The 21,937-nt window shown below is 44.1% G+C and overlaps 3 protein-coding genes across 9 annotated transcripts in view; 1 reads left to right on the forward strand and 2 right to left on the reverse strand.

The window, feature by feature from the left end:
* LOC128880084 (myosin-13) overlaps nucleotides 1-18,718 on the forward strand; it is a 28,314-nt gene extending 9,596 nt beyond the window's left edge. For 2 of the 7 annotated variants that reach the window (XM_054129786.1, XM_054129785.1), the window contains 11 exons: nucleotides 13,537-13,899; nucleotides 14,125-14,747; nucleotides 14,831-15,677; nucleotides 15,755-15,895; nucleotides 15,973-16,070; nucleotides 16,153-16,336; nucleotides 16,407-16,629; nucleotides 16,692-16,942; nucleotides 17,018-17,226; nucleotides 17,301-17,454; nucleotides 17,579-18,718. In XM_054129786.1, the coding sequence (XP_053985761.1) occupies nucleotides 13,552-13,899; nucleotides 14,125-14,747; nucleotides 14,831-15,677; nucleotides 15,755-15,895; nucleotides 15,973-16,070; nucleotides 16,153-16,336; nucleotides 16,407-16,629; nucleotides 16,692-16,942; nucleotides 17,018-17,226; nucleotides 17,301-17,454; nucleotides 17,579-17,695 (3,195 nt within the window). In that variant the 5' untranslated portion in view covers nucleotides 13,537-13,551 and the 3' untranslated portion in view covers nucleotides 17,696-18,718. Of the gene's footprint in view, nucleotides 1-2,804; nucleotides 2,888-3,315; nucleotides 3,344-10,318; nucleotides 10,428-13,536; nucleotides 13,900-14,124; nucleotides 14,748-14,830; nucleotides 15,678-15,754; nucleotides 15,896-15,972; nucleotides 16,071-16,152; nucleotides 16,337-16,406; nucleotides 16,630-16,691; nucleotides 16,943-17,017; nucleotides 17,227-17,300 lie in introns of those variants that run through there. The other 5 variants (XM_054129787.1, XM_054129784.1, XM_054129780.1 and 2 more) reach the window with 5 other exon arrangements.
* Nucleotides 7,659-10,239, reverse strand: LOC128880089 (uncharacterized). The gene is made up of 2 exons (XM_054129791.1): nucleotides 10,100-10,239; nucleotides 7,659-9,960 (listed from the first exon to the last, which is right to left on the reverse strand). The coding sequence occupies exon 2, from the start codon at nucleotides 9,917-9,919 to the stop codon at nucleotides 9,311-9,313; it is 609 nt and encodes a 202-aa protein (XP_053985766.1). The 5' UTR covers nucleotides 9,920-9,960; nucleotides 10,100-10,239; the 3' UTR covers nucleotides 7,659-9,310.
* A 60-nt stretch (nucleotides 18,719-18,778) lies between the features above and the next one.
* Nucleotides 18,779-21,162, reverse strand: LOC128880091 (uncharacterized). The gene is made up of 2 exons (XM_054129793.1): nucleotides 19,854-21,162; nucleotides 18,779-19,502 (listed from the first exon to the last, which is right to left on the reverse strand). Exons 1-2 carry the CDS (start codon nucleotides 20,192-20,194, stop codon nucleotides 19,442-19,444), a joined length of 402 nt encoding a protein of 133 aa, XP_053985768.1. The 5' UTR covers nucleotides 20,195-21,162; the 3' UTR covers nucleotides 18,779-19,441.
* Nucleotides 21,163-21,937: the final 775 nt, after the last annotated feature.

Here is a 21,937-nt window from a genome sequence, read left to right on the forward strand (position 1 = left end):
ATTCTAACTTCGTATTACATTTTAGATATCCTGTTGTTTACATAAGACTATTATGCGCACAAAGGGCCCCCCGAGAGAATAGATTAGGGCACGTTTGCGACATCTACCGCCACGCGGCAATAGCAGTCCCCTCTGTTCGATCACCTCTTTGTTATCGATCCTCGCGAACCACGGATCCATTGTGATCTCGACCGCAGTCGAAACAGAGTTATGTGACGAAGGGAAGTAGTCCTGCGAAGGTTAAGAATAGATATTCAGTGCCGTAGGTCAGGCCGCTAGACTTCTGAAAGTGCAAACGTGTAACAAGACGAACGTTTCGATACAAAGTACCGCTACCTAGAACACGAGGGGATTCGTCAATTATTGACCATGTTGCTGAAGGTTGTATAGCTTTCGATTTCTTTCGTTTTAACGTGGGTTTCCTGGGTATTGTAGGGTGGCAGCTTTAAGAAGTCGTGCAAGTAGAAAGTCGAGTTTTAGTACAGCGTTTGGCGCGCTCGTAGCGAGCGCAAAGAATAAAAAAGACTCGTGCGAACTTGCTTATTTTTGGCCCCACGAAGCTTTCACCTTTGACGCGTGGATCGCGATGGAGAATCTTGTTCCTTTTCGGTCGGGCCATCTGCGGCCTCGCCATAATATTTCTGCAGCAATGCGACGTAGTCGGTATGCAAGCAACGCACCCGTTGAGTTCGCATCGGCGTCGCGGTCGCGGGTATCGTTCGAGTAAAATCGAAATTTCAGGTTGTTAAATACATTCATCGAGTCCCTGAATTTCGACTGTAAGCTAATTCGAGTTCATCGTGCAAGTCGGGTAGCCCGTTTGTCCTCCACAGCAACTATGTGCGTATATATAAATCGACTGTGACATTGCTGCAGTTACGAATAGCGTAAATTGCAATAGAATATAAAGCTTTCCCAATCGATGCTCTTAAACGTTCGCGTGGGGCTTCCCATGTCATCTTTCATTTCATTCATGATACTCTATATCCAGCTCGAAAGCTGGAGAGCTCGGAAAGCAATTCATAGCTTCGTACAAACATTATCCAACGTAATCAAACATGGTTTCTTTTTTTACAATTTTTTTTACAATTTTTTTTACGAGTCATTCAAATACGTTCGAATCGTGGGTAAAACGTTTCGCGGTTGGCACCTAGCAGACTTGGAAGAAAAAAGGCGGGAAAAGTGGTTTCGAGGATGCCATATGTTCCTCGATCGCGGGAAACTTCCGCGGACCGAAAAAGCTACTCGAGACTATCTCGAGTGTCCCCTAGCTTAATGCAAACGTCGCTGAAAGCGTATCGCAAACTCGCGACAGATGGCTTTGATTTCCCGGCGAATGCCCGAGTCAGAGTTCACCGATCCTTCTACCTAACCCTAATCTGGTTTATTGCTCTAACCGAATCCTGTTCCGCGCGTCTACAATTAAGTCGTAAACTTCGAGAGCGACACGTGTTGCTAACGCTTCTCGGTGACGGAGCAGGATTTAGCTACCGAGCAGACCCATGAATAACAAATGAAAACGTACAAACGTTTCAAGAATGATCGATTTCGATGTTTTTGTTATAGGTTGTTATCGCCAGAATTCGATTATACATCTTCAATTTTTACGGCGTCGAAGATTTTTGACGAAGCAGCGTATACGTGACAAGAATGCCTCGTGCCGCGCCCAACGACAGAATACGTAATTCGACCCACGAAATCAACTTTTTCTAACCGCGAGTGACCTCTCTACCGAGGACACGCATTATTAGTTCCTTTTCTAGTTCATCACAAGGTCACTGTTATCAGGATCGCCGTGTCACTTTGTAGAAACAGTCAGAGATAGACCCGGAGGACCCGAACATCTGCGTGTACCCTTTGTCAATTAATCAATTTATTAATTTAATTTATTCGTCCTACACCTCGTCATAGAGTTAATCTAGTGTAAGTGTCCGTAGATACGTCAGGCCACGTGTTGTCGAACCCGACGCAACAAAACGATTTCCTTCTCTCCGACTCTTGGCAGGCATCGGCCCCCCCGGTAGAATTCGACCAGCAATAACTTCGAGCTATGCGACGTGTCTCGTTCGTTGCACAGCCAACCTCAGAAACTCGTCGTTGCCTTTTTTGGTCACGTCTTCGCCGTCGTCCGAACTTTCGTCGTTCGATGATGCAACGACTTCGCGTCATCGAACTCGGGCTCGGTATTTACTGTTTTACAACGTTGCGATTAGTTTCCCAGGGAAAACGTTCAAAAGAGGAAACGAAACAAACATATCGGCGAACTTCAGATTTATTCGATCGCTAGGGTTTTGTCCATCACCGGTTTCCCTAAAGTTCTCGAAAAGCTCTTTGAATATTATCAAAGAATTATATAGAATTACAGAAGAATTTTAACCCGTCGCGCCCTTAACCTGGACAGTCGAACCAAGTCGAACGATGGCTGCGTTCCTCATCCCTAATTTCGCGAGGAATTCGAATAGGGAATTAGTCACGAGCGAAACTCTCCGGGAAAATCGCGCGTAGAATTCAGCCACAAGTGGAACCCAGATCGGAGACAGATCTTGGACAGAAGTTGGACCGCGACCAAGTTTTAAGTAGAACTCTCCATTCCCCAGCGTCACCGATCAAATTCGAGTCCACTCACGCGAGAAAAATGCGTTATAATACAAACGCGAATCGTCCACTTCGGAACGTGATTGAACTTTCTGTACGTTTCCCTGATTTATTTTCGAATATATGACAAGTCGCGCTGAAAATATCGAAGCCCGTGTACTACGCGATTGCGTCTCCGATGATTCAACCTGCCTAAATGCATCGTGTCTCGTTAATCCGAAAAGTAGTCAGTTCGACGACGATCTTCGACGGGCGCAGGACGACGGTGTACAGGATGGGTCGGAAATATCGAGTAAATAATTTAGGATATTAAAAATAAAGCGGGAATTCGTAAAATAGAAACGCATCCGTGTCGTGAATCACCGACGAATAATTTTTTCGTGCAATTAGTCGGGTCGATTATCGAGCCGTAGGAGTTATTACACCGTTTACACAACCAAATTTACGTAACGTTCATTTTCGACGAAAGAGGAAGTTACGTGATTGGAGAGGTACCAATTATTGTAACGCGAAACGAGAAACGTTCGCGTGAATATTTGTTTGAAGAATTCTATCGTAAAAATTACCGTAATTCTACCGTAGTTAATGTTAGTCACCGACCGGGGTCTTTTGTCTCGGAAAAAAATTCAAAGGAGGCATCGTGTTACGTTGCGTTTACATGCTCAAGCTATTTGACCGAATGAAATATTGCTGTGTTCATACGTTCATTTCGATTTGCAGAATCGTGAAGCGAGGAACCCCGGAAATTGTAGGTTGCTGTGTCCGAAATGGAAAATCTGGACGAACGTGCATGCCTGAGATCGTAACTGAGGCTTGAACATCGTTTACACGCACCGATCTCAAGCCCAATCTCAAGCCCAATCTCGAGTCGATTTTCTGTCGGGATAGTTTTCACTCGAGCCAAACTTTTTGGCTTTCGCGAATTTCGTGCCTGCGTTCACATACTACGATACACTCGTGCAAGCCGATTTGTGCGAATAGCTTGAGCATGTAAACGCACATTTACGTCTGTCGATACCGAATATGTTTATCGAGAAGAAATGATGGTTATTCAGAGCGTTTCTTGGGAACATGAAAGGTTTCCAATATCCATTCCGTTTCCACCGAGTTTCACTAATTTCTTGCGCGAGTAATTAATCCAGATCGATGCAAGCTTTGCAGATATTAAGGATATGTGGAAAGTAAAAAGATAGGTTATTGGATAACGTACGCAATTTTGAAAAGAAGTAGGATGGTTAGGTTGGTACATCGAAGAGTATTACGGTGGTGGTTGTTTAGTTGAACTCGTATCGAATCTAGAAACGTCTCTGGCCGAGAAAGAAAGGGGTCGAAAGGCTACTCGGCACGACAGTTCATTAGAGAAGCTGGGACAGAATAAAGGGATCACGCAACAGGGTTGGTCGACGTTGCTCGTTGTCCGTTTTGCGTCACCTTATTTGGTTTCGTTTTCCCGGCACGAAATTGCATAAAAGGCTTCCCGCCACGAACTTTTGCGCCTCGTGCATAATGCAATAATCCATTTAACGCGTATCGGTCTCTAACGTTTCCGTCGTACGGCTTAATTTGTCGTTCGAACGCTCGTCGTTTTGCTGTTCCATCGAATCCCGCGAAATTGACCTAGAGGGTGTCCCTGAAGTCCCAATCTACTTCATCGATACGATTGTCAAAGAACGAGTAGTTCGATACATCACGGGCCAGACTCGTGATAATCAGTTTTGGCCGAATATACGAGTCTCGCAGTTAAGTTGTAGCTTAAGGGATTAGTATAGCAGCTAATCAGAGACAAAGCAGCAAGACATAATTGTAATATGTTGGCATAGCAGTAGCAACTCCCGTGAGTAAAGAGATTCTCTATCTAGTTTCCCCGTATGTCCTCTAAAAATCGCTAGAGTAACCTCTGTTTATGTGTAGGGTCTAGTCTAGGTCTGTAAGGGTTATCTAGGTCCACGTATTCTTTACAGAACCTTGCGTCGAACCAGGTCGTCTAGCCTGCGTGGAAAACTACCGAGAGAATCGTCCTGTAAACAACCTCTAAATCTTCTAATATCTAAGGTCTATAATACACTCTATGTATTACATCTCTCCTCTCGATATCTATCCTATCCCAAACTTTCTTCATAACCGTCCAACCTTCGTTTCTAAACCTTCTCTCGTTATCATTTCAGTTCTCCGTAAATATTGCGAAAAAGAGGCTCCTCCGAGATTCACGGCACCGGTGAAAATTGCGTCAAACGAGCGAAACGCAAAAGTTGATGCACGCTGGTTGTACGCACGAGTTGAACAGATTTTTTTTTTTTTTGTTCTCGTACGGCTCTTGTTTGCTTCTGGGTTAAACGCGGATCTAAATACGAAACGTAAGCGACTGCGATACTCTTGCCAGGAGGGACTGAACAACCCGACGCTCGAGATATATTACTCGCGGCTGTGTACAGGGTGGTACGTGTCACTCAGCCGTAGCAAATCCGAAGCGAAACATTTTAGCGAACCCTTTCGAGGGTGAAAAATTGCGCTACTGAGGATCGCGTTTTGCCAGCAGTAATTCCTTCAGAAATTAATTTTTGGGTTAATCTAGTACATCCTATGAAATAGAACGTTAGCGAATAGCGAGGTTGAAGTAGAAAGTAAATTAGGAAATCGTAAGAAGTAATTCCTTCAGATATTAATTTTGGGTTAATTTTGGGTTAATCTTGGGAACTTATATCCTATGTAATAAAAGATAGAAATATCTTATCTGAATGTTAGAAAATAGCGAGGTAGAAATAGTAAGTAAATCAGGAAATCGTAAGCAGTAATTCCTTCAGAAATTAATTTTGGGTTAGTCTAGTTAATTTATATTCAATGGAATAAAATTTTAGGAAATAGTATATTATAGTATAGTATAGGAATAGTATCTCGGTATACAGAGTATACTGTGTATATTGATTGAGATATAAACTGTAACTATACTGTTACCTAACACGATACGAAGAGGGAGATTAGTAATCAGCATTTTTAATTGAGCCGTGTCTCGTGCGTAAGCTTTGAAGTAAACAATCAGGCATTCGATAATACCCGGTCAGCACGTGCGATTATCGTCGATACGAGATAACGAAAATGTCTAGACGGCGCTGATCGTCTTTCCGTCCGCGAAAGATTGGAAGAGACCTTGACACCCAATAATAAAAGATAACATATGAGAGGACGTATTACTTGCTAATTAAACTGAGACGTCGAAGTGTATATCACGTTCAACCGGGTTAGGGTACTGACGTCTCGCCTGCATTGCGGGTAGCTTCATCAGTATCCGATAACGTAATCGCTGTTAACTATACTGGTACAGTAATACGTAGGCCAACTATGCAGATGAACCGCCATTATTTAATTCTACATATACGGAACGTATACGCGTAGAGAAATTCATTCTATGCGGTTAACTATACACCTACTATTTATATTAGAAATTTACATACCTCTTTATAGACTTCTTTATAGACTTATAGACATCACATTCAGGCGCGTGTAAAATATTATTAGATTTGTTCTACAAGCATTAGTTTCCAAGAGATCGAACAAGTTAGTTTAAAATACATGCCAGGTATTTTTGAATGCTCTGTTTCTGCGTTAAAAATGCACGAGCCACCCTATATACCAAGCGTCGGGTATTGTCTGTGCACGTGGCCTCATTAACAAGCCCGAGTTTCGCTGCCTAGGGATGGACCTTCAGCGAGCGTTCAGCAAACTCTATTCATCCCACTGAATTTCGTTAATTGCATCCTCCTCGATCGACTTTCTGCGCTCCCTTCGCCGCCCACTTTTTTTTTTTCCACGTCAACCCTTTTGCCACTTTTTGGTTCGACCTTCGCATCGCTCGGCGCTTATAATAAAATAATCATCGCGATACCGATCCTCGGTTATCGGTATTCGATGCGGAGAGCGATTCGTGTCATTTTTATTATTTCCACGGTAATAAACATCGCGGAGTCTAAGCAGTCCCCGGAGATCTCTTTTTTTATCGAATAATAAAAACGAATCTTGTTTGCTCTCCGAGCCTCTTAGTATCCAAGTTGTTTACGTTCCTCTCGAATAGACTCGCAAAAGCAATTTGGATACTTGCCTGACGTATTAAATTGACCAGCGAGTTCTTTTAGAACCGTTCGTGTTCGTTTGCTCGCGAGAAGTGGTCGTAGAACCTTTTCCTGCGTCAGTACCCGACGTTGTTAACGAAGTAAAGCGCGTTTTCTCGAGCAAGAAACTTTGCTAACGATCGCCAGTTGACCTCCATTATAAAATGGCGACCTTTGCTCCAGCGGAAAGCTGGGTCAGAGCCGAATGAAAGAGTTGAATGGCGAGTGACGGAGCCCTCGGTCTGACCCGTCACTCCTCGATATAATGAAGGAACGAATGTGTCCGTTTCCGAACAGAATATAGACTTCCGAAGGAAAGTGTATTGCCTCGAAATAAGCAACTGTTTTCCGCCTTGAAGTCGAGAACCGAGTCCGAGAGGTCCGAGAAGAATTCGATTTTACTGGTGCTAAAATGAGAAGTTTTTCTTCAAGAAACAACACCCGTGCTCGAACGATCACTTTATAGTTTGTCGCTACACCGAACCCCCTGTTTTATCTACGGGTCCTCACTCGTCGAAACAAAGTCGAGCCGAATACCATACCTCCCTCGAAATAAGCAACTCGGTCGGGACCGGCGAGTTGCTTATTTCGAGACAGTACCGTGTAACCAAATATTGTGACTGTTCTTGTAAACCTGCTGACGCACCTATTTCTTTATTTCCTATTTCTTTATTTCCTATTTCTTTGTATTATTATATCATTTCGATATTTAAGGTTTTCGTAAACTATGAAATGCAACCATGAACGTCAAATTATTTGACCTCGACTTCCATTCCGCGACAGTGTTTGACTTTTACTTTTGCTCGACGTTTCCCTTTTACTGCGATAAGATAACGCTATTAATCGATGGGACGATATCGAAGCTTCTAGTTGCGCGGTAGGTTGTCTTATCTGGGCCCTTTAAAGGCGTTGGTAGTTCAAATCGTGTGCATTTCAGAAAGTTCAGTGCTGTGCGAACTAATTTCGAAGCGGACGAAAGGCTCGATTATCCCGTGGTTGGTTGTAGAAAATTAATAATCGGTAGGATCTTATCTCGGTTGGAATTTTGTTTTTCAATTTTTATTTTCTATTTCGAACTTATCAGAATTATGATCGCGAAGCAGGACTTCTTCGTTGCTTTAATCTCCGATATTCCAATAATTATTCCGAGATATGCTAATCCTCGATAAGTGGAAACAATTCAGCCGGAATCACAGATAACGCCGTACATTTGACCTGGAAGAGACGTTGCGCAATAGTCGCGAATTAATATAACACGGAACAGAGTCTAGGAACATGTGGTCGTTAAAAAACATCTCTGTTGGATCCATCGCGATTACGGCTGCTATTGTCCTGCCGCGATTGAAGGTGTACATTCAGCTGAGAATACGTAAAAAAGAAAAAAAAAAAGTCGTTACAATTGCAGACAATAAATCCCATCGAGCGTCTTCGACAATGCGACGGATATCGTGGAATATTTTCAAAATTGTAGCTAGTTGCGTAAGAGACAGATAAAATATACAACATGGTGTTAATAATACCTAGGTAACTGCCTGTTAATTACCTAGTGACTTTATAATCGGCGGAGAATTTGTGCGAGAGAAAAATTCGTACTTTCATCAAAAATAATTCATGTCTCTGGGTCTCAATTTTCTCGAATTAAATTACATCCTAGCACAATGGGAAAGGAATGATGAACGAGCTTCGTGATCCGCCGCGATGCATTAAATTTCATTGCTCGACGAGCTTGCGAATATCGAATATCGCAATGTTTGGCGATGATTTACGGGAGATGCTCTATCGATCATACACGGTTTCCATGGAGCGTGTCTATGTATCTGGGTTTTCTTTTTATATCTGGATCGGTCGGCGATAGTCACGAAACTCTGACGCAATTCATGGCAAAATCGAATACTCGCTAAACTGTCGTTAAACTGTTGCGAGGATATTTTTGGTAGACTCTTATTACACAATTTTTATTTCTCGTTTACACGTAGATGTTTCCATACAATAATACTATCTGAGATCAGCCTTCGCGTGCATTCGAGATCCTATAACTTAAATTTTCAAACAGTTTGAAGGAACGTTACCGACGTTTATGCGACGAAATACTGCTTCGATATAGCTTGTCGTACGAGTTACACACTTACTATACCTTATAGTCGTAAGTACGTTTGGCGCAAATACTGTCGTACAGTCATTTGTCTTCGGTGGTTAAGCGGACACGAATCTTACATGACCGATAGTCGGTATCATTATCGCGACATTCGAAAAGAGCAAACGTCGAGTGAATAAGTCGTTTGTCACCTAGAGTTGGCATTGAAGAGATCGTCGGTAATGACACTTCATTATTCACGCGATTGATTCCCCTACTTGGTAAAGCGGACTCGGATGATTACTCGATTCACTTCTACATCAGCTCTGAAGCGAATCTTCCTCCTACTTTCCTCTTTGTCAGGGGAGGCCGCAATTTTCCCCTTTAATTGCTACGTATAAGTATAGATACTCGCCAAGTATAGATAGGCGATAATTCTAGAAATACTGTAGGTGATTAAGGTTACGCGCAAGCATAGCACACACGCATTATATTTCAAACGTTTCGATGTTCGAGTTTCGACACTTCCTAGCGTTATTCATAATTTCTTTAACAAATCCTCTTTGGGACCTATCTTGACGAAAGTGGCTCCATCGAAGGACCTGATAACCGTCCCAGGATTTACGAACCATTTGGTTACGAGTTGCTCGTCACATTGTAGCCTAGTCACTATCTTCGCCACTTTCTCTTGTTTGTTTCCTAAAGCAGCCCGTTTAACATCTCTTTTCGCGTTCGCAGCGTTCTCCCTCTCTTCGACGCTGCTCGATCGCTCTTTATTTACTTCGATGTCCTTCGAACGCTCCTCGTCCATTATCTTCTTCGACGGTCGCCTAAGCTTTTTTTTGCTCTTCTTCTCCGTGTTGCCATCGACGGTTACTCTGCCCCCGTCTCCAACGTATCGGACCTTGTTCGACGATTTCGGGCCTAGCAACACGCGTCCCCCGTCCCCCGTGTACTCCACGTCTCCCAAGTTCAGATCGATCTTCAATCTACATCCGTCGCCTATGATACGAACACTTCCGCAATTTTTCGCCACGGTAACGTTGCATCCGTCGCCAGTAATTTCTAGAATTTGCTCGTTTGAAAGTAATTTTAAAGAGAGGCCGTCGCCACGGATCGTCTTCACGTTCCCTTCCTCGGCGACCATGTCGTAATCGTTTCCTCGGGCCGGAATTCTTATCTAAAAAACTATTGGAACAATAGGTGAATAATAGACTAGCTACGTTCCGGTTTAAATTGATTTGCAAGTGTTGAAATTTCGAACTGAAAACTCCAGAGATTCCTCCTTCGTACAAATTCTATCACATTTTCTAAGGAAAATGCTTACCTCGACAACGGTCCCGTTGAATAGAGATCGCTGGTGTTCTTATTCGTCTATTTCTCGAATAAAAAATTTGCCCATCTTTGTCCAGCCGATCGCGTGTCCGTGTAACAGTAGAATTGTTTCTGTAAATCGAAACTGGCCAGGATACTTATGCAAGACTTGCTAGACGAGATCGATTTCGCTAGAGTTGTTTTCGATCGTGCCAAGAACGGTTATCGCTAGTTTCACGCCGTTTCGTCGTTCGAGAGCTTCGATGGCTTCGATCGCACCGGTGAAAAAGATCGTCCGTTCTTTCCTCGTACTTGCGCGTGGAGCCCAGCGGCCTTGCCACGTAAGTCGTCCGAGTTGTCTGTTTTGGGTTATTCTGCTGGCGAATTTCCTACGATTAAGTCGTTGGGATCGTCGAGTAGTTTTTCTCGGGTAATGATCGGTTACTGTTTCCGTTTAACTCGTCCGGAGAACAAGATTCTTGGGGATTTTCCTCCTGGTTTGCCTGGAAGGAGGTGTAGACCGTTTAGGTCAATTACTGCATTTACGCTGCGTATACCGTGTTACGTATGGAAGGTATAGAATTATAATAATTGTACGTGTATCTTAAAAACAAAAAATCCAAGAGTCATACGTGGAGAAAGAGTGATCTGTGATTTGATCACTGACAGCTACTCACTGGGAATCTTCTTTATATCCTCGGTCAACTTTGTTCAGAAATTTTGTTCGTTTCGCCAAACGATCTTCATTTCGATTTTTATTTCTTGCTTCTGTCGCGTCCAGCGCGTCTTAATAACCGTAGCACCCGATGTGTATGCGAGTGGAAGTCTCGGTGGAGATTTCTTTTAAGGAGAAATGTCGATTGCTCGGTTGAATGTTGCGTGGTCGAGGGCTTGGACGACACAGCACCAGCGATAGCGTCGCGACGCCGTAATAACGGTGTTGGTCGTGTGGCATGCAACGAGCTTCGGGGCTCCCGGTCAGCCAATCGGGTCCGGCCCGCATTCGGTACTTCCCCGTCGAGACCTTAACGGCGCGCCACGAACGTTTTATAAGTTCTCGGTCATTCTGCTCGATTATCACGGTTACGCGCGACTCTTTATCGCGTCGTTCCTGCTAATCGGTCCTTTTTTAAAAATAGGTTCACTGACAGCAAGATTACACGTACAAATGTATTTTACAACTATTTGCATTTATACAACTATTCGTACTCTCTATATGTCGAGTTGTTTATTTCGACGGAGGTATGCTATTATTAATATAAAACATATTTTTTCTCATTTCAGCACTAGTAAAATCGAATTCTGCTCGGATCTTTCTATCGACGGGAGACAATACTATACAGGGTGTCCCAAAAGTCGGAGAGGAGCCGGAAATGGGGGGTAGATGAGACGATTCTGAACAACAATTTCCTTTGCAAAAATGTCGGATGGGGCTTCGTTAAGGAGATATTAAGCGAAAACCCCGACCAATCAGAGCGCGCGTAGACCGTTGGAGCGGTCGCGGTAGCGAAGGCTACGCGCCGGGCGGCCGCGCTTGTACGTGACTCGTCGTGCATCGAAGGACATTGACGCTGCCGTCTAGCGCGTAGCCTTCGCTACCGCGGCCGCTCCAACGGTCTACGCGCGCTCTGATTGGTCGGTGTTTTCTCTTAATATCTCCTTAACGAAGCCCCATCCGACATTTTTGCAAAGGAAATTGTTGTTCAGAATCATCTCAGCTACCCCCCATTTCCAGCTCCTCCCCGACTTTTGGGACACCCTGTATAATCAACTGCAACTTCGTTATCAATCCATTTAAAGTATCCATTTCAATGTAGCTCCTCCCTAAAATATTATAACTTTTCTTCGAAACTAATCACTGCCATTTCTTTCTGATTTTTCTCCAACGAGAAAGTGTAACGATGCGCAACGTTTCCCGCTGTACCGTACTCTCGGTGTATTTGTAAGTGGCGATGATGAATCGTTGGATAGATACGAAGTGATCGATGGCGCGAGTGGGGGGGGATAATTATTCAATAACAGCGGTGGAGTACGATACGAGGAGTACTCGGAACGCGTTGTACGCGATTCGCGAAAGGGGAACCCCTTTGGTCGGTGACGCAAAGAATCCTCCGTCAATTACGATTGAAACACGTAATAGCACGGATGAGGACGCGACGGGGAAGCGTGGAACATGCGACAGATTAAGATAGAGCGATTACAACCGCGAATGGACGCGCTGTCGTTATTTCTTTGAAGTAATCGCACACCGTGTGCTTTATTTTTCGCTTCGAATTAACCTTTTTCGTTGCATACTCGGATACTATTTATCATCGTTGACATAGATTTCTCTTTATAATTATAACTGTGTCACGGTATCTTTTTTTATTATGACCGTGAACGGAAAAACATTAATTATTAAATAATTATTCATGAATTCATTCTACTCTAACGTAAACAAGGAAGTAACTTATCATCTACATATAACAGACGTATTATTTGCGGCGTTGCGTGTATATTTACACCGCTAAGCCAAGAATCAGATTACGTCTTATTACAGTGTTTCTAGATCGTCCTGTAATCTCGTTTATCAAGAACGTCGACTCATTCGAACCAAAATCGAGGGCCTCTTCCCTAAAACGATTAGTCCAGTTTCATTTTCGCCCGAAAGGAACGTCCAACCGGATATTATCCGTCGCTAATCGAATATCGCACGTTCCACCTTCGATATCCGTGTATTAATTGCTTTCCATCGATTCGTCTCTCCACAATGCTGGACATTTTAGTCTGGCACGAATTTTATTCCGTGTTATTCCGTCCCTACAAAAATTCTTTTCAATAAACTTGCTCGTTTCTGATTTATGGGAACGCTCGGGATGTTCATCTGTTGCATCATTTCCTGTTCGTCGATGAGAAACGTACCTATCTCTACGGACTGGTGTCATCGCGTTTCGAGCTTCGCAGGAATTTCGTGAGTTGCGTCATGGACTTGACAAATAGGAACGAGGAAAATCTTTTCGAGGTGGATTCCGTGTCACGGTGAAGTCCCTTTAGATTCAGAGCGAGGAGAGTGATATCGCCAGTTGAACTCCTTCAAAGTAGATTCCGCATCTATTTTTGGAAATGTTCGCGGATTCTTCTCACCAACTCGAGGATTCGACACAATTTTAGATGAAATCATTTAAGGGAGGGCGTCGAGGTTAAAACTAGCTACCAGTAGTTATTGTAAAAACATCGATCCGACTTCTTTTTCAACGATCTTGTTTTTCAAAAAATGCAAAAAAAAAAAAATTGTTTAAACATTTCCTTGTTTACACCATTGAATTCGGCGTGAAAAACTATATGAAAGTACAAAGTTTCCAAATTTTGTCTCAATAATTACTGGTGATCCAAAGAAATACCAGAGTAACGACAAATAATTACGTTCATCGAATGTAACGTTAAAACTAAAAGTGTCTCTCGTCTGTTCAGAATGGTACCCACGAAATGAGCGTCTGCCCGAACAACGAGCCAGTCAGCCTCGAGATGGAGACGCATCTCGAGGACAATAGCCTGAAAGTGTCGGCGGTGCAGAACGTGGCGAGGCAGGATTCAGGAGTGCCCGAGGAGTTGGTGTCACCCGTGGGCGACACCAGCAAGCTGATGGACGAGGATGATCCCAACGGCACGATGAACAGCGACTGTAACATCACCGTGATCCACGTGACGGAGTCTGAGTCTCGCAAAGCCGATGAAACTCTGGCCAGCGACAGGAAGGATTACGCGACCGAGGGAAAGGACAGCAAGGATGGCAGCGACAGCGGCGTGGAGGGCTGCGCCACCGAGGTTCCCAGGGTAAGAGATCGATCGGTGTTCCCTTCTAGAAAACGCAGGTCGTTCGCGTCGTTCAATTATTAAGTCGAATGGAATCCAGCTGGCGTCATAGTTTCACTGAACAAATCAGCTGAAGGCTCGAGTCTGTATTGTACTGTAATTCGATTAAATATTGTATCACTACCCCCGTCATAAATTATACGAACCTGGTCTGTGTAATAATCCCAATTTATTTCACCTCTTCAGGTCCGAAGTCGAAACAGCATAGACTACGCGAGCAGTTGCGGAGGTCTGGACGAGGCATCGTGCGACTCTAGCCTGGTGAGCTGTTGCTCCGTGTACGAGGACCCCTGCGCCACGTTACCGGACGATGTGAGATTGACCACCGGTGGCGAGGGCACCAGCGAAGGTGGCAGCGAGAGTTCCTCCATCGCGGGCAGCGTATCCGTCCGTACTAATAGAACAAACACCAAGAGAACGGTAGCCGCCTCAGGCGTCAGTAAAAAGAAAACCAGCGCGACGGAGACCCAGAAGACCCCCCGTGTGAAACCAGCACCTGTTAGCACCAACTATCTAACGACCACCCCTCGTTGCAAGCCGCGCACCGTCACCCCTAGGAGTATCCTGAGTAAAACGCAGCCTGTAACGAGAGACAGGGCTAGGTCTAGGGAGAAATCGACGGCGAAAGAGGGCTCCTGCGAGGCTACGCCGGTCAGTACCCGAACGTCGACGACATTCCGTTCAGGGACGGTCGCTATGCCTCCGAGGACGAGGACGAGACCGATTCCCGATTCACTGCCATCAGCGTTGACTACGGAGATCAACAAGGACCTCGCGCAACGCGGCCGAGGTCCCAGCGGCAGCTGCAGGTCAGTCCCGACTTATAACTTTTAACGTACCGTCTTAAATCTCTGATTAGCAACGAAAGTAGTAATTCCCGATCCTGTTATAGGTCCAGAGGAGGGTCTAGTACGCGCGGCGCACGCACGCCGAGCTCGACTCCGTCCGAGGAGGTACGCAAACCTTTGTCCACCCCCAGGGTACCTTACACTGGTCGCACCGACGCTGGAAGAGGTTCCAGAGTCGACAAGATGACCATCAGCGCCGACAACAAGGCCCTAGACACTTACGCGACCCTCCCTAGAAGGAACAGGACCAAGATCACCGTTCCCAAGACCACCGAGAAGACCGACAAGATTACTAGAAGTAGGTCTGGAAGCAGAGATGCTAGTCTGAGCAGGCAAATCGAGAGGAAGGTGCCGGGTAGAGAGTCCTCCGTTCACAAAAGCCTGCCGCCATATCCTAGACATAAGATAGCGGAGAAGACGCGCATTTATCACGAGACGAGCGTGCAAACTGGTTTGACGGGTCAGGATATCGAGAACGCATTGTCCGGTGTGCCCAGCGCCGTTGCAGGACCGGAAGTGGTCGAGAGATTGCACGAAGGCTGTCAGACCGAAGGTACGTGGGAGGACATGCACACGATGCAGAGCGATCTGAAGCGATTGAACGAGGAAACGTCGAGTCAGAAGATGGAGAACGAGAAGCTGAAGGCGGAGATCACGGAGGTGAAGCGTCTACTCGAGGAAGAACAGGCTGACCATGCTTTCGCTAGACAGGAGCTGGACAGAAACGCGCAACGAGTGCTGGCGATGCTTGGGACACCGCAGTCAGAGCATGCAGAGGGCAGCGACAGTTTCCTGGAGCTCGAGTGCCATTTGCAGTCTTCCGGACAAGTGGTTGCCAATCAACAGCTAGAAATAGCTGATCTTCAGTCTTTGTGCCGTATGTTGAGTAGGGTAAGCTGCGTTTACGATACGTTCGATAGTGTCTACGATAATGTCCAGACCTACTGACTCTTCGTCTACTTGCTAAGGATTTGGAGAAGAGCTTGGCTGCCCAGAAGGCGTTGCTGCAACAGCAACAGGAGCTGGAGGCAGAGTCCGCCGAGATGCAAGACTTCCTTCAAGAGGAGAAAGCTACTTTGGTGGATTCTTTAAAAGAGGCGGAGACAGAGGTATTTGGTTTGGTTAACAAACTTCAAAGACATCGATTACCATGACAGTTTCATATACTTACCCGCTCGGCCCTTAGCTTTCGAAGAAGGAGGAGATGTTGGCGAAACGCGAAGTGGAACTAGAAAGGCAAACCGAGGAGTGCCAGCATTTAGTGCGAATCAGTGAACAACGACGGTACTTGCATTGGTTCTCCAAGTATTAGAGTAACTCGCAAAGTATTTTATCACTCATGTGTTTTCGTTTCGTTCACTCGTAGGCAAGAGAATTTATCTATGAGCATGAAACTGAACGCAGTCGAACGACGCAGCAGGGAACTGCTACTCACACAAGGAGCTGCTGTTTCCGGTGCTGCGGTCGCACTTTCCGGTCTGGGAACTCGACTAGAAGGACTGGTGGACCAGTTGATAACTTCCTACAATATCTCGGTGAAAGATCTCGAGGTAACGTTTTATAATATTTTTTATCGCAACCGTTCAATTACTAAACAGCAATCGTGTTTCCCGTTCTTAGGACGTGATATATCATAACGAAGCGTACAGCAGGAGCAACAGCAGCATCGAGTCGAGTCCTGTTAGCTCGAAACATAGTCTGAAAGAGTGTACTCCTAGTCCAAAAAGTGGTTCCTTCGTTTCCGCGGTAATTGGGGCCATCCGGAACGCGGCGACTCATCCTTTCGCAACGAAAAGTACCGATAAGAAGCCTACCTTAGAGACGGCCAAGCAGATGTACAAAGGTACTTGCAACGCGTAAACATTGTTGTCCGCGAATTCTATTAATTCGATTGATTTTATTCAGAATTGAGTATGGAATCGTCGTCGGACCTGCTCGATTTCGAAACCGAACCGTGCTTGATGATGGAGAGCGTGCTGGAGGACGTTCCTCTGCCCGATACCTATTCGCACAATATGGTGTCGAGCAGCGATTCTCTGCGCAGAGCGTTGAGCTTTCCCGAGACGGTAGACGAGAGTAATTTGAAAAAGACTCGCATCAACGACGAGTGCTCCAGCTTAACGAACCTTACTCAAGCGATTCTGCATCGTCGCAAGGTACCCGATATCGGCACGTGAAAGTCGACAAATAAAAAGATAACTTAAGATTATTACCAATTACATTATACGTAGGTGGAAAACGAAGAAGACGACGAATGCGATTCGATCACCGAGTCTGACACTGGAACCAACGAAGGTCCGCTGGCTTCGGATTACTGTCCCGCTGTTAGTCTTGTTGATCAAGTAATCGACGTAGATAATCTTGTTACCAAATTGTTAAAAGTGCTGCGGATAATACAGCTGGATAACGACACGTGTATACAGGAACTGAAAGAGGAGAAGTAAGCTCGCGATTCGTTTCCGTGGATCCAGCAGGTAAAATGTATACGCTGTTTAAACGCGTGGTGATTTACAGATCCGAATTAGAAACAAAGTTGGAGGTAACCGTAACGGAATTAGAGGAACTTCGTAAGATAGTGGAAAGCCTTCATCAGTCGGAAGAGATTTTAAGCAATACGTCGGATAGAAGGCGTAGCGTCATGGAAAATTGCCGTCTGCTGATCAAAGAGGTAATGGTCGGCGATGTTACCGACACATATCTGTAAACATGCTTCTGAAGACATTTTTAAATAATTTTTTTAACGAACAATTGACTTTTTAAAAAAGATGTCAAATGGAATAATTCCTCTATAGGCGGGTAAGGAGGAATTAAAATTTCACGAGCCCGCAGTTGGTAGTAATAGTGGCCCTGGAGAAGCTACAGATTGCGAAGATCTCAACGCGAACGCAGCGGCTCAACTTCCTTCCTAAACGTGTTTCCACATGTCTGTTTCTTTTTTTTGGTAATCGTTTTTGACGATGTACGCCCGTTTTATCGAGTCTCTATCGACGTTCGCATAACTGTTCGTTGACGTTCAAGCGAGATCCACGTCGAGATGTCCTGGCGAAACGTCCGATAGAGAGTCAACGACGTGCATACTTTGTTCTTCGGTGAATTATGCCAAGGTGATTTTTGGTAATATCGTAGTCCACAGACGGCAGGCATTTTGCGTGTGTCGATATCATGTACAGCTTTCTTCGTTCCGTCGCAACGGCAGGTATATTCATACGCATTGCTTTAGTATTTTATCGTTGACTCGTATCGTGTATATAACAGTAAAGATTCCCCATAATTTTCGAGCTAAATCGTAGTCTGTGATCGCGATCCGATCGTAATTTACATCATACTTTGAATCATTATTATCATTTCGCATAGCGTTGTCGAACTAAGGGTTAATTACTCCGCGTTAGAATTAATTGCGGTTAATTGCTTAAAGAAGATGTAGACGAATCAAGGAAAACTTAATTGCGACTAGCGAATGAATTCGTCACGCCCATCGAATTCATTTCGTCGTGCAATAACGATGAAGATTTTCAAGAGTATTAATTCCTAGGGAAGCAGATAGATTTTAACGTACCTTAACCTATTCATTCAAGTTTCATCCCTTTATTTCTAATACTAAAAAGCACGTGTAATCTATTAACGCGAAATACAGGGTACATTAGTTTTACGATCCATCATTATATCGGACGAATTGGCATTGTGTCAGCAAACGGAATCTATCTTCGACGATTTAAGTGTCCCTAGATTTTTTCAACAATAATTGCCGGTGTCTCTTTCGTTGGGCTGGACGCAAACTGTTCCCGTGAGTATCAAAGATGTAAAGAAAGAGAACACGTTAAACAGAGCTGCTTTCTATTTTAACGGTGAGATATATTTGAAAAAAAAAAAAACATATTCTTATACACGCTTCCATGATTCACAATTATTCGTCACGTACGTTGAGATGTATTATACGTACGATGTATATAAGTGATTCATTGTGAAACTTACGTTCTAACGATCGATTTTACTTTTTTAATTTTTTTTTTTTTTTTTTTTTTATTAAAGATCTTTTTTTTCCTTTTGAAGTACAAGTTACTTGCTACAAACCGTATTTGTAAAGTCCGTGTGAAAGTGATCGTTTTCTTTCTCCCTTCTTTTTTAACGACATAAACGATTCCACCCAGACGATGTATATTCTGAGGAACATAGTCCTAAGCATTTTTTATACAAAATATTGTGATGATATACCAAAAAGAACTCACGAATAATGTATTTTAATTTTTAATCAAATAAATTTCATTTCGATAAGAACATATTGTACATTGTATCCTTAGGCGTAGAAATGTTTACGAAAGACATGCGTACGAGTTACATTAAAGAATACATGTAACGTAACATATTGTACCGTTGAAAAAAAATCCCATGCATATAAACCTTGCACCGTTTACTAGATCTTGTGATGTAAATTCGATTGAAATACTTTCAGTCTTTAATTTTTTTTTTTTTTTTTTTTTTTTTTAAACCTAGTCTTAGGTAGGTTCAATTCCTTGCGAGCAACGTGGAGTATAAATGATTACCTTGATGACAAATGTAATATAATATGATGACAATGGGCGCTACGTGACTATTAGGAAAATAATGATGAATCGATTAAACCTTACGTTTTCTTTAATGTATGTAAAAGGCGTTCTTCACCCTTGACGAAAACGGCGCAGGAACGGAACCAGTAAATTTACCAAATGCGAAGCGTCCCTGAAATAAAGAGATGTTTATATTAGTTTTAATATTCTCGAATAAAACGTACGTGTACACTCGGACTAGAAGGAAATAGTTTTTGCAGCTCAAGGGCACTTCCACTGAACGACCCTTACATTGGTACTTTCATTACGAGGGGCACGATTGTGTCTCGCTTGCCTTGAGCAACCATAATCTTTTACCTCTACTCTGTACACTTTCTAGATTCTCAGAGTATCGTGCGAGTTACTTATCAGGTAAAAAAGAGCAATCGATTCCCATTCATCTACTACGACCTATCGATCCCAATTACGCCCTCGATACCTCTAATCCTTCTCATTTTTTATAGAAACAGAAAAAAAAAAGTACCTGTTCGATGACTTAGGTGCAGGCACCGGTTTGTTCGAGGTTGGCTTCGACGGATCGAGGATCGGTAAGTCAGGTTTATCACCAGCAGTACCAGCTAGGAGTAACGCCTCGACGGGAGCCAAGACGAACATCACACCGTCCACGTGGATACGGTAATTATCGGTTCCGTTCTGTCGTTGATCGTAATAATCGACTTCGGACGAACTTAAAACGGGTGGCGTCGAGCTCGGTGATTCCACCACCATCGTCTCATTAGCAACTGGTAAACACTTTACTCTATTCGAGAAGAACGCGACGAGGACCAGCACCGTTTTGAAGACACGCATGTTTATCGATATCATCGATTCGCAGTCGAGAGTATCAGTCGGATCGAGTTGGATACCTAACGATCGTCGAACTTCCTTCGACGTTCAGGTTTCGTAGAGCCACGAAGCAAAATCGATCTGTCCGGTACCAAGAGACAAGCTGACGTAATTGGGAAGACTATAATGGATTTCGACGAGAGAAAATAAATAGATATGTTCGATGGTAGCTCGAGGAACGTCTTGACGATGCGGAGAATGAACGAGGTGTGACGACGTCTCCTGCCGACCACCGATCCCGGTCCCCACCTGGCATGGAAACAGATCGGCAAGTTCAAGAACCTGCAGGCCACTGTTCCCTTGCATACGTAGCCGGGTGGAGCGTAATCACGGATGGAATCGATTTCCTCTACCTTCGCGACTTTGATGTCTTACTCGAGACTTGCGTCAGAGCTTCTATGGAGCAGGGTGATCGATCTATTCCGAGTGCAAAGCTCTCTATATTCCTATGCAAAAATGATTCGTATGTTCCCTAAATAAACGCAGTGTTTCAGAGACACTGTTGCACCGTTGCAGCAGTGTTAGAAACGCAACTGCGACATTACACAAATTTCAGCTTCGAGGACTCTCTAGAGACTCTAGGGGGACTCTAGGGGTCATCGACTCGCCTATTTAGTAAATATCTTTTATTTCGATTATCCTCCATCCCATCTTCTGCTTAGTTGCAGGTACAACTCAACTCGAGGGCAAAATAAAGAATACTCGTTAAGCACAGGAACCAATTTTGTTGGCGCCTACGTAACATTCGCGCGAACAACGAGATAAGAACACGCGTGGTCCGCAGTGTGCACGGGAGGATGCCCCCCACGTGCAGAGAACCGATTTGTAAAAGGGCAACGGCCTCGTGTGGCCCCACCGAGTTCATTTCCCCGTCATCTGGCTGCCAGTCGCCGCCTATTACCGTAACCTTGCCCTTGCTCTCACATTTCCGCCATTCTTGAACTTCGCGGATTCTTGAACTCCCCCCTCTAACGAGCTTTATCGAATCCATCGCGAACAGGTCACCTAAACCGTGTTTCCACCTTCCTCGTCTCCTTCGGTCTCCTTATTTGGTCATTCGCGACGTTTTCAAACGTATCCGAAATTTCAGGTTATGTGGGGAGTATAGCGTGACTACAGAGTACTCTGCAGGGTGATCGAAGAGTTTGAACTATCTTTGGATTACGTAACTTACGAAACGAAGCGATGCGAAAAAACTTGAACTTCCGAATAAATCTGAAGCCGATGTGTTTGTCTCGTTTCCTTCTTTGGAAAATGTTCGTTTCTGAAATGTACATCGTATTTATCTGGAGAAACAAATTTAACCAAATGCCGACTTCTAGATGACGTTGAGTGACGAAACCAGAAACTGTACACAGCTGACTCGTTTCTGTGTAAATATGTACAGTACATGTTATCCGAAATGGTTACCGTTAACTCCCGTCAATTTTCGAACGCCGTTAACTTGTGTACATTCTCGAGAAATTTCCACTCGATACGTCAAGTACCTCTGTAGAAATATAACCACGGTCTTAAAATCTTGCAAAGCAGAATCTTGTAAAAAAGTCAACTGATTAGATTACTTTATTCTTCGAAACGACCAGTCTTCACCTCTGACTCTTTATCGGGTCTTCGCGAGAAACGAAGTTATTTCGGACACTTGCGTTTAAGAAAAAGTATCGATAACGTATCCATTACTCTGTAAATAAAACCTAGTTGCAAATCGCAGCGAATTAAGTTTAC

This window comes from Hylaeus volcanicus, chromosome 7, assembly GCF_026283585.1.
Source record: "Hylaeus volcanicus isolate JK05 chromosome 7, UHH_iyHylVolc1.0_haploid, whole genome shotgun sequence".
Classification (NCBI taxonomy): Eukaryota; Metazoa; Arthropoda; class Insecta; order Hymenoptera; family Colletidae; genus Hylaeus; species Hylaeus volcanicus.